A 12,748-nucleotide genomic window follows, 5' to 3' on the forward strand; every position below is an offset into this window, starting at 1 on the left:
AAAGTACAAGAAAAATCTTATGGTCCTGCCCCATCCCAATTTTATAGGTGAGGAAACTAAAACCCAGAGAGAGGCATTAATTGATACAATAGTTGAACTTGTTCGAATTCAGAGCTTGTTATTCCAAAACCAGTATTTTTTCTATGGTAGCATACTCTCTATCCTTGTATTGGGACATATACTTTCATATTATTTCTATATAGTTATAAGAAAGTTTTAAAAAACCAATGTTTGTAATGACTCAACTGATTCTAAATGTTCACAATAATCTGAAGCACAGAGTATCTTCTTAATTTTGCATCTTTTGGCAAAATATCACACCCCTTCCTTAACTCCTAATGGGATAAGGAAAAGAAGAGAGAGAATTAAATTGATTTAAGGGAGAAATATGACCAAATTACCTGTTTATTGCTCCTGTCAGAAAGGAGCAGATATTTTAAAGAAAAAAAAATCAGTCTTATGCACATGGCAGTTTTAATTTCACTGAATATTTCTTTGATTGAAGGTAAATAGTTGAAAAAAATAATCTTCATATATTCAATAATCATACTTCTTAATTGATTTCAAACAGAAAATATAGGACGTCTGCTCCAATAGTGATTTTAAAAAATCTGTTCTACAGAAACTGGCTAGACTACAGTAGTCATGTTTATCTGGAAGAGGAAATATTTAGGAAATTTCTGATAACAATATTTATTTACTTAGATAATTCATACTACTCACAGGAGAATGATCTACCATTTTAAATGTTTATCATTTAAGTTACAAGGCTTTGTAGTTATTAGTGTCGGAGCATATCCAAGATTCCAAGTGAAATTAAAGATTATTTTGTTAGAGTCTGCCTGAATCTTACCTCTAAGCCAGGTAAAGTCTCTACACTGATCCTTTTTCTCTGGTTGAAGAGCCATATTGTATTGATTCTTCTAGTTAACTTTTCTAGTGATCGCTTGCCTTAACTCAGTACAAAACATACGATTCATACCCAGAGAAACCTTCAAAACAAAGTAGGTAACATAAACTGGTATACAAATACCAATTTGCTATATGACATCTAGGCAACTAGATAGTTTAGTGGATGCAGCACTGGGCCTAGAGTCAGGAAGACCTGAGTTCAGATCTAATGTTAGACACTGGTTGTGTGACTGAGCATTTAACCTCTATTTATCTAAAACCACTAGAGAAGGGAATGACAAACTTCTGAGATCTTTGCCAAGAGGTAATAGAGAGTTGGACATGATTGAACAACAACAAAAAATACCATGCATCTGCTTGATTCCTATTTGTGATGTTTGCCCCACAAGTTGGAAATTTTGTGCCAATGATTCTATAGTAATGAATGGTATTATTTGTCTTATTTTATATCAATTTGATCTATTTTTGCCCCACTGGCTTAATTTAGATTCTTATGCAAGCCTGAATGTACCATGAGGGAAGACTAGAACATCCTTCATCTCTCATTATTAACATTGAAACTCAAGGCCAAGTCTTATATAAGGACACAAAACACAAGCATTATCACTAATACTCAGGGCTTAAGGATATGACTTCTCTCAACTACTTGAGGGACTATCTCAATCTTGTTCTTGAGAACCAGGGTTAAAAGTAATTGCAAAGGATTTACCTGGACAATTGTCTTGGTGAACTGCAGGCCTAGACTAGAATGCAAGAAGAATTAACCATTACTGCCCAGCTACCATCTCCTGTTGCCTTTTTTTCTAGTTATGAAAATCCCTCCTGCCCAAGTTGTGTTTGGAAGGACTAGAATAAATTTGAGGAGTAGAATCTCCCAAAGCAGCTGACAAGTTCCACCATCTTTGTGTAGCTATCAAGTCACCAATTATATTACTGTCTAACATGTTACTAGAGAGTGAGATGAACAATAGCAACATTTTAAATTATTCTAAATAATAATCTATATAAGGTACCCAGCCAGTAGTTTAAAACAAAAGTATTCATCCAGCAGACAAAGTATCTTTTTTATTTTTTTATAAAATAAATTAATGAAAACCATACTGAGGAATTATTAACAAGAGGCAAAGCACTTGAAGTACTAAGACTGTTTGTGGCTCTTATGTGTTTCTTATCTTCTGGCTTTTCAAAGATTGAGTAGCACTTGTTGGTATATGAACTTTAAAGTTAGATCATCATTAAAAAGAAGTAGCATCAGTCACTTGTCATGCTTCTTTACCTTCATATATTTGTTTTTCGAAGTAGCAGGTGAAATTATTGAATTGCATGAAGCAGATTTTCTACAATATACCAATGATACTAACCATTTTAACCTAAGTTGCTTCCCCCCTCAATGACTTCACAAATTTATCATTTTTTGGCATTCATTTACAATAAAAATATTTTCAAATATCCACTTGCAAAATATTGCCTCCTCTGCTCTTGTATTAAGTTGAATTACCTAATTATGTGAGTTCTCCTAGTTTTGTTTTGTTTTTTAAGTAAGCAAAAGCACTTTGTTGATTTCATATCTTCTGGCAACAGAAGTTTGTGTTAACAAAAAAAAATCAATTAACAAGAAATTCTAGGAGAAAAAGCAATTACTTGAAAATTATATCCCTTATTATTAGAAGGCTAGAAATTTGAGTGGTAGAATGATAATCAAACAATCCAAAGTGATCTTGAAAATAACAGGGCATAGTTTTCCAACTTTTCCTCTGGGTATATCATTATAATGTTTATTTTAAGAGGAATAGGTAATGAAAGAAGCAGGTACAATGGACTTAGGTGATTTAGATTGATGGTGGTGTGGGTGTGGCAACACCACTAACTTGATTACCATGGTCATAGAATTTTAGGAGTTGAAAGGTCCTCCCTTAGAATTACAAAAGTCCTCAAATATTAGATATGTTATTGACTACTCAGAAAACAAAGCAGTGAAACCGTGAAACTGTCTGCTGAATGGTCATCCATTCTCTCCACGAAGCTCTCAAATTACAGGGAACTCACTATTCCTTAAATTATAGTCTATAAGAAAAAGATAAAAAAAGAGTATGTTATATATGTATATATATAAATGCAAATATGAACATATAAATGACTACATGTAACTATAAAAATCAATATATGGTAAATTATTATCTATAAAAATGGATTAGGAAAACAAATCAGTTATTGTTTTTCTATTTTTAATGAAAGTGGGTTTACTTCCTGTAGTGCATTTTTTCTTATTCTAATATTTAATTACTTTCATTTAAATTTTGAAGAATTTTTAACTGAATGAAAAGGCATTCATCAACTTTTTTAAAGCTTTAAAAATTGTATTAATATTATACTGTGCAAAAACCTTTAACAACCTACATTCTATGTAAATACTGACTAAAATATTATTGGCTGTGCTACATGAATCTACATCAGGGTAGAAACAATAGTTGCACAAATGAAAACTTTTCTGTGTACCATGTTTAAAATTATAATTTTTTTAGCACTTTTTATTTGCAGATCTCCTTCTGCTAAAGAAAGATGAATACATTGTTGCCAATTAGGCCCCAAGCCCCTTCTAGTTTAGATAAGAATAAAACCCAGTAAATTACTTTGCTCCAGGAACAACGGCTCAATGTCTGTTACCCAAAAGCTTTCTTCGTGAGGGTAAACCACGGTTCAAGTCCTCGTTTTGGATTTAAACTGCTCACAGAGACTGGGATGCTCGTCTTTTTGTTTGTTTGGTTAATTTTTTTTGGTTTTTATTTTTTTTTTTGTTAAGTCTTTATATCTTGCTAGGATTGATCTTCTACACAAGCGAGGGTGGCTTCTGCTCCTATTTCGAAATAGGGGTGATAGTCTGGGCACCAAGATCAGCCAAGTTTAGTGATCTGGAGGTCTCCATTGATCTTTATTGTGTCAATTGTAGACAATGATTCAATTCGATGGTAAAAATCAAAAAGCTGGCGTCCATCTACAATTACTCTAAATCCTGGGTGTTCACAAAGAATTTCCACCCTAAATGGCTGATCTGGGATGAAAGGAAAATAAGGAATTGCTGATTGTTCTTCACCTCTTTCTCCAGATATACAAGAATTTCTGATCAGTTGCTTATCTGTAAATACAGCTTTCAGTTCAATGGCCACATCGGCAGGAGGGTCTTCGGAGTCCCCACAAGTCAAACTGATCTTGAAACTCTCAGGGTTGAGGTCTACAATACCCATCACTAAGATCTTCTTGCCTGGCCTCATTCCACCTTTAATAGGCCCACAGAATGGTATTATCAGTCTTGGCAAGTACACTTCCGCATGGAAAGTAGATCCCAAGAAGTTGTTTAAATGCCTATCTTCTAGTTTCTCAAGTGCCTCTCTCTGGGCCACCGATCCCGCCATCTTGTAGTACAGCCGCCGGAGCCTGGAGGGGGGGAGGGGATGGCCGGGTGGGGGGCAGGAAGAGATACCCGTGTTCTGAGGCCTGGGGGAGGGGAGAAGACCCAGGTTACCTTGTGCTTGGCTGGGGTTCCTGCGAGACCCAGTGGAGGCACGAGACCGCGCATGCGCACACTCACATTTATCCAATTCCTAGGATGTCTAACACTGTGCTAAATGCTAAGAACACAAACAGAAATATGGATATAGTCCCTTTTCACAAGGAGCTCACATTCAAATTGGAAGAAGCACCGCCTAAGAAAGTTTACCTACGGCAAACTCCCTCTTGGTTAATTTTCTTCACATGTAAAGACCTAGAAATCCCAAAGATCAAAAAACAGGGCAGATGGCAAGGACCACAAGTCCTTAGAGTCTATAATAGGTAGGTCAGATGACAACGCTTTGGAGGTGAGGTCAGGTGGTAAGACTTAGAGGGCATTAAGAGAATGAGACTTCATGGTCCTCCATGTCAAGTGAAGGGATAGAGTTGATGACTTCCATTTGATCCAAGCTATATGAGCTCTGGACCTCCTGAGGCAACCTAACAAGTTTGGGATGGGGAGGCGGTATCATGGCAAGAAAGGAAGCAAAGCTGGAAGTCTGTTATTTGTCCTGACTTATCTTTCTACTGAGCTAACCCAGAACAGTTTTGAGCTGCTAGGCAGGAAAAGTAAAGCCTTATCACAAATGATCATCTGTTCAGTGTTAGACCTTCAGACCCATGATTATCTCCATTCTAAAGATGGGGGAGTTGAAGCCCAGAATAGTTATATGGTTTAGCTAAAACTATCATCTTACAGGAAAAGAAGATTAGAACCATGGTGTCTATCTGAGCTTTACCATTAACTCCTATAACACAGTATAATTTTTTCCATTTGCTGTCTAGTTTCACTTAAAAAAAAATACATTTTGGCAGTTCTTCTGATCTGAAAATAATAATCTTTACACTTGGTTTTCTTTACCTATTTTAGTACAGTATTTAACAAAACTAATAATAAACCATACTTCCAATCTCTGAATGGGTCCCCCCTGATGTGAAGGGGAAATATATATATATATATACATATATATATTTATTTATTTATTTATAGATATAGATAGATAAGTAGATAATGTCAGTTGCTACATACACACATGCATGTATGTATGTGTGTTTATATATGTAAACATACATACATACATACATATATTTTTTAAGACAGGGGAAAGAAAGAAAGAATGGCAAGCCAGAACTTTGAAACAAGATTTTGGGAATAGAAAAATTCAATATTATAAACCTGCCCAACAAATTTCTCCCTATTCACTCTCCTTAGACTTTTGAATGCCTATAAATACACTATTTTTCCAAACACTCAGCTTTGAAGCTTAAAAGAATATGGCAAGGCCTATTCAATGATATCACTTTGACTAGAACATTTCCTTCTCCACATTTTTAAAGCCATTCTCCCCTTCCTAACAGACAATCTTCAATTCAAGGTTCCACTCAAACTTTGCCTTGTTTATAAAGTAGTGCTTGGCTCACCTCGTCTATGGTTTCTTTCTTTGAATTCCAGTACATGTTGTTTTTCCTAATTTTTTAAATATATAAAATATACTACATTAGTCTATGCAATATGTATTATTTTATAAATTAACTACATACCCTAAATATACTTAGTCCATATGTTATTGTTCCATATGTATTCAATGCTTAAGATAGTAACACCAGAATGTAATAATAATGATAGTCTATGGAGGCCAATAGCAAATATTATTTTAAAGTGAAAATTGATGGCAGGGAAGGGAAGACTGACTGAAAAAATCAAATAATGGAAGAGAGAAAAAATGGATGGAAAAAAATTCTTTAATAGCAATAAGTTGTTAAGTAACACATCTTGTCCCCAATCCAATACCAGGATGATGATTTTGGTTAAACTATATCTGTTTTTGTAATCATATTTTCCTAGTCATATAGGTCTGAATATCATAGTCATCAGTCATACTGGACTAATTTCTTTTCCTAATGACTCCCATTCAGTTATGAAGCTCAGCTAATTTTGATTTTTTTTTAAACATTATTTTATTTGGTGGTTTTCATACATTATTCACTGGGAACAAAGATCATTTTCTTCTCCCCCTGTCCCCCCCCCCCCCCGCCTTTCCCTCTCCCATAGCCGACGCATGATTCCACTGGTTATCACATGTGTTCTTGACTTGAACCCATTTCCCTGTTGTTGGAATTTGCATTATAGTGTTCATTTAGAGTCTCTCCTCAGTCATATCCCCTCCAACCCTGTAGTCAAGCAGTTGCTTTTCATCGGTGTTTTTACTCCCACAGTTTATCCTCTGCTTGTGGGTAGTATTTTTTTTTTAGATCCCTGCAGATTGTTCAGGGAAATTGCATTGATACTAATGGAGAAGTCCATCACCTTCGATTGTACCACAATGTATCAGTCTCTGTGTATAATGTTTTCCTGGTTCTGCTCCTTTCACTCTGCATCAGTTCCTGGAGGTTGTTCCAGTCTCCATGGAATTCCTCCACTTTATTATTCCTTTTAGCACAATAGTATTCCATCACCAACATATACCACAATGTGTTCAGCCATTCTCCAATTGAAGGGCATCCCCTCATTTTCCAATTTTTGGCCACCACAAAGAGTGCAGCTATGAATATTCTTGTACAAGTCTTTTTGTCCATTATCTCTTTGGGGTACAAGCCCAGCAGTGCTATGGCTGGATCAAAGGGCAGACAGTCTTTTATCGCCCTTTGGACATAGTTCCAAATTGCCCTCCAGAATGGTTGGATCAATTCACAACTCCACCAGCAATTAATTAATGTCCCCACTTTGCCACATCCCCTCCAGCATTCATTACTTTCCATAGCTGTCATGTTAGCCAATCTGCTAGGTGTGAGGTGATACCTCAGAGTTGTTTTGATTTGCATCTCTCTGATTATAAGAGATGTAGGGCACTTTTTCATGTGCTTATTAATAGTTTTGATTTCTTTGGCTGAGAACTACCTGTTCATGTCCCTTGCCCATTTGTCAATTGGAGAATGGCTTGATTTTTTGTACAATTGATTTAGTTCTTTATAAATTTGAGTAATTAAACCTTTGTCAGAGGTTTTTATGAAGATTGTTTCCCAATTTGTTGCTACCCTTCTGATTTTGGTTACATTGGTTTTGTTTGTACAAAAATTTTTTAATTTGATGTAATCCAGATTATTTATTTTGCATTTTGTAACTCTTTCTAATTCTTGCTTGGTTTTGAAGTCTTTCCCTTCCCAAAGGTCTGACATGTATACTATTCTGTGTTCGCCTAATTTTCTTATAGTTTCCTTCTTTATGTTCAAGTCATTCACCCATTTTGAATTTATCTTGGTGTAGGGTGTGAGGTGTTGATCTAAGCCTAATCTTTCCCACACTGTCCTCCAATTTTCCCAACAGTTTTTATGAAATAGTGGATTTTTGTCCCAAAAGCTGGGATCTTTGGGTTTGTCATATACTGTCTTGCTGAGGTTGCTTGCCTCCAGTCTATTCCACTGATCCTCCTTTCTGTCTCTTAGCCAGTACCAAATTGTTTTGATGACCGCTGCTTTGTAATATAGTCTGAGATCTGGGACTGGCTAATTTTGATTTTGAAATACCTCTTGCATGTCTTTACCTCTTCATTCTAGTTAGAGGTTTACCAATCTTTTTTCTGTTATGTTGTGATTGCTCTTTCTACCTCTAGGTTCTCTCTTTTCCAGTCTATTCTTCAACCTGCTGCTATAGTCATTTTCTTGAAGCACAATCCTCAGAGGGCATTTCCTGGCCCAACAATCTTCAGTGAAATATTGCCTACCTTCTAAATACAAGCTCCTTAACCAAGTATTTAAACCTGTTGTAGGAGAGTTCACATCTATCTTTTCAACTCTATTTCACTGGACTTTTCAAAGCTGCTATGCTTCTGTGCTCTAACCAAACTATATTCTTTACTTTATCCCAACCTAATCCATCCAAATTTCAGCTTTTCATGAATATGCAATCATTCATGCCTGGTCAAGAATCCCTATACCTCTTCACTTATTGAAATAATTTTTTCCCATTTAAGGCCTTATTCAGATGCTACAATCTTCATAAGTTATCCATGATTAATTCAACTCAAATTTCATTTAATAACCATTATTTTATTTATTATTCACACACATTTCACCTTTATCATAAAATAATAGAAAGTTCATATTTTCAATTTAAAAAATAAAGTAGAAGTTTTTAAGATTAATTTCTCTCATATTTTCTATGTAATAAGCATTTAATACATGTTCAGTTGAATAAAGTTTGTTAACATTACTTCTATTTGCCTATTTTCAAATTGTTCTGCCTTATTAAAATATATATGATACCTATACCAGAAAGAGCAAAAACAGGGAAATATATATATATATATATATATATATATATATATATATATAGTCCAGTTTCATTAATAAATATAGATGCAAAAAATTCTAAATAAAATGTCAGTTAGGTGATGACAACAATATATGATGAAGAATATAATCATAACCAAACAGGTTTTATACCAGCTCTGCAGGGATGGTATAATATGAGGAAAATTATTGACATAATTGATTACAGGAAAGATTTCTCTAAATAAATGAAAGCAAAACATGATCTGATTGGATAATCCATTATAAAACCTCAGACTAACAAAAAAAAAGAATGAATAACTCTTCAAAAACACAGAGCAAAGGAGTATATGGCAGCCTTTGGGAAATGAAGGTTGCCTGAGAATTTCATTTAAACATTGACAGTTGCATATGACAGAAGTACCACTTCATAGCTTCTGCTTAGTCCCTTTGGGAAAGAAGTCACAGTGTACTCTGTTATAGCAAAAATATTGTGGAGGAGACATCAGTTATTTCTATTCTATATGACTACTTTTTTTCCTTCTCTGTTAGTGTTACATATACACACACACACATACACACACATATGTAGATGCTACTCTTGGTGAAAATGTTAGAAAGGCACAGGCAGACAACACAAATGATATTCAATAGCAGTTCAGATCTTCACAGTTGGGAACTTGTTAGTTACAGAAAAAAAATGCAAACAAATGAAACATATGTCCAGGTAAGCAAAACATAGCCTTTGTAAAGATATCTTCCATGGATAGGTTATGCTAAGATAAAATTTCTTGACAATTATAATCACTGAGATAAATCATCTATTGATACTAAGCAAGATACACATCATGGAAACCGTATTAAACAAAGGCATGGATCATTTCCTGTAAACAATTAAAGTAGTAAGTGAATTTTCTGAAGATTATGATTACTTTGTATATTCCTTTTGGAAGATGTTATTGTTTTAATTGCATCAAACTACCAAATGTTACAAGACTTCTTGAATGAGATTCAGAAATGCTCTGAAGAACTCATCCTAGCCAAGCCCATGATATTGTCTAGACTATGACATGAGCATCCTATTAGTCCAGGAGTACATAAGTCATAGACAGGCTGTACAGGTAGTCAAGCATTAGTGCTCCGGGAAAAACTGAATAGGAGGAAGAGAACAAATTGTATTGTGTATAAGAATGATGCGGAATTCTCCTTCTCCAAGGTACTTCCTGACACAAAATCCGTGATCTAAGTGTGAATATTTTCACACTGAAATCATGATTTTCACAGATCATGGAATATTAATATCTTAAAAGAATGGAAAATAAAGAAAATTTAAATGGCAATGAAGAAAAACATCATAAAACATAACATCAATAATGGCATGTTCATAAAAATAGTTTAAAAACATAAGAAAAAGTTTATGTAGAAAATGATGTGGGACAATCAAATAGGAGAAGAATAAAAGGTAGTCTAAGCATTGCCCAACTAACCAGGAAATATTAAGAGACCTAAAGAAGTCAGGTATTAGGGTAGATGTCGAATGAAGAGTTGATTAAAGATTTATTAAAAAAAAAACAACTTCAAAAATAAAAACAATTAAACTTTATTTGATGAGAAGGTGGAAATACCTTACACATTTAAGTATTCATATTGGAGAGACTAAGATATCTCAAGGTAGCAAAGGATAATCAGGCAGTATTTTTACATGTGGGTATGCATTTACAAAATTCCAAGTTCCTGGCTGATAAGGAAAAGAGTCACTGCCTTGTGATTTTAGTGCTCGATTACCCATCCAAACAATAATAAATTAATGCAGAAATTTATATGGTTTTCTATCAAAAATTACTTTATATACATATCTCTCATATTACTTTTTGATTATACATTTCTTTTTCCATTTTATTTTACTTAGGCCAATGTGAAAATTATTTTCATATCATCAAGACCAAGAAGTGGTCTAAACATATCACCTGGTTCAATTCTATGTCTTCAGCTTCAGAGGGCAATATTGTATCCATATAATATCAATACCCACTATCATCATCATCATCATCATCTTGATTATTTTGAGATTAGGTCTGCCCATCTTGAACAGTTAAGAGAATCATTGCTTCTAGGAATAAGGAATTGAAAATCCTGAGCATTTTGCCCTTTTTGAGTCACTCCTGAATTATTTTATTCAGTTCTTTGTTTGGGAATTGCAATGACAAAATAGGGAGCTAGCAATTCAGTGAAAGCCACTGGTTCCACTAAGGATCTGGGAATATTTAGCCTAGAGAAGAGAAAGGCTAGGCACATAAGCACATGGTGATAGCTTTTTTTTTTTTTCTGCCTCTTCCTAACCCTGCTTCCCATATATCAAATGAGTTACTAAATTGCATCAATTCTGCCTTTATAACACATTTTGCATTCATTTCTATTCTCCTTACATTGCACTAGAAACATGTGAATCAGTCCTTCATAATTTTATTTCAACAGCCAAAAAAAAAAAATCATCTCTCAGTCTTCAGATTTTTCCCTTTTAAATTCATCCTTTTAGGTTTCAAACATGGCCCAGCGGCTAACACATGGCCCACAACACCCTCAGTTACAGCCTAAATCAGATTCAAATGCAATTGAAAAACATCTGATAAAATAAATAAAAATGTAAAAATCATAAATAATATATGGTTTTTGAAGGTAATATGCAGCCCACAGGGATCCTTATACATGCTTTTGGGGTCTCCATTTTTATTGGATTTTGACACCACTGCTTTACACAGTTGTCAAGTTTACCTTCCATATGTGCCTTTCATCACTCTGTTAGAAAATAAAGGAATAAACAGCAGAAGCAACAATAAGAATTGACATTTATAGGGAAGTTTAAGGTTTACAAAATGCTATACATGTTATTTCAGTTGATCTGCATGACAACTCTAGAAAGTATGAGTTATTATCATACTGGTTTTATAGGTGAAGGAACAAAGACTGAGAGAGGTTAATCAGGCTGCTGAGTCACAGAACCAATGTTTCTAAGGTAGGATTTGAATTCAAATCTTCCTGATTCCAAGTCTTATTTTCAGCCCAGTGTACCACCTTGTGGCCTATAAATGGATACACAATCCTTCAATAGTTCTTCTTCTATTAGGTAACTGCTACTCTATAACCTGGCATTGAAGATCTTCTCTATTCTGGCATCAACCCACCTTTCCAACTTCATTTCATATGACTTACTTTCCTGATACATTCTAGCAAAACTTAATTCCTAATTCTTCCTCTATTTAATCTTCCACTTTTTTGGACTTTTATGCACTTATCCAGACTCTGTCTATGTCTTGGAATGCAATACAACTGTCTGGGAAGGAAAGGAAGGAAGGAAGGAAGGAAGGAAGGAAGGAAGGAAGGAAGGAAGGAAGGAAGGAAGGAAGGGAAGGAGGGAGGGAGGGAGGTTGTCCTTCATTTTTGAAAAGGACCAATGCCATTACCAGGTGATATATTGACTTTTTTATGAACTGCCTCTAAGTGAGGCAGAATTACACAAAGTCGTCGCTGCATTTCCTCTCTTCCAGAGACATTAAAGTCTAGTGATAAGACAAACACCAGGAGACAAATGAAGGCCCAGGGTGCAGCAGATGACCTTGGAATCTTCTATGTCTGATCTAATTTTAACTGCTCTACAATATGTGATTTAATTGCCTTCATGGTTATTGAAATTAATTGTTCTCATTCACTCATTCCATTGGAGGAACTCTTCTGGTGCTTGGGGTAGACAGCTCCCTAACTCAATCCTGGGTGTCTGGTTCATGGGTATCCCTCAAACTGTTTTAGACCATCTGCAGAGATATTTTACCAGGGTGTAGGCATTGTGCATGCCACAGCTTCTTGGAGTCATAGGTGAGAACTGAATGCTAAGTGGACAAGAAGGGTGTATAAATAGCTCTGAAAAGTGCCTCAAAGCTCTGACAACAGAAGTGCTTGAACACGTCATACAAGGGAAGGAAGGAAGGCAGTGTGGAAGAAAGGAAGAGAATAAGAAAAAAGGGAG

The 12,748-nt window shown here is 35.0% G+C and overlaps 1 protein-coding gene across 1 annotated transcript; it reads right to left on the reverse strand.

Moving 5' to 3' along the window:
• Positions 1 to 1,951: 1,951 nt before the first annotated feature.
• LOC100014815 (galectin-related protein-like) lies at positions 1,952 to 4,370 on the reverse strand. Its single transcript, XM_056824273.1, has 2 exons — positions 3,543 to 4,370; positions 1,952 to 2,976 (listed from the first exon to the last, which is right to left on the reverse strand). The coding sequence occupies exon 1, from the start codon at positions 4,320 to 4,322 to the stop codon at positions 3,804 to 3,806; it is 519 nt and encodes a 172-aa protein (XP_056680251.1). The 5' UTR covers positions 4,323 to 4,370; the 3' UTR covers positions 1,952 to 2,976; positions 3,543 to 3,803.
• Between the last annotated feature and the right edge of the window lie 8,378 nt (positions 4,371 to 12,748).

Source organism: Monodelphis domestica, chromosome 3 (assembly GCF_027887165.1).
Source record: "Monodelphis domestica isolate mMonDom1 chromosome 3, mMonDom1.pri, whole genome shotgun sequence".
NCBI lineage: Eukaryota > Metazoa > Chordata > Mammalia > Didelphimorphia > Didelphidae > Monodelphis > Monodelphis domestica.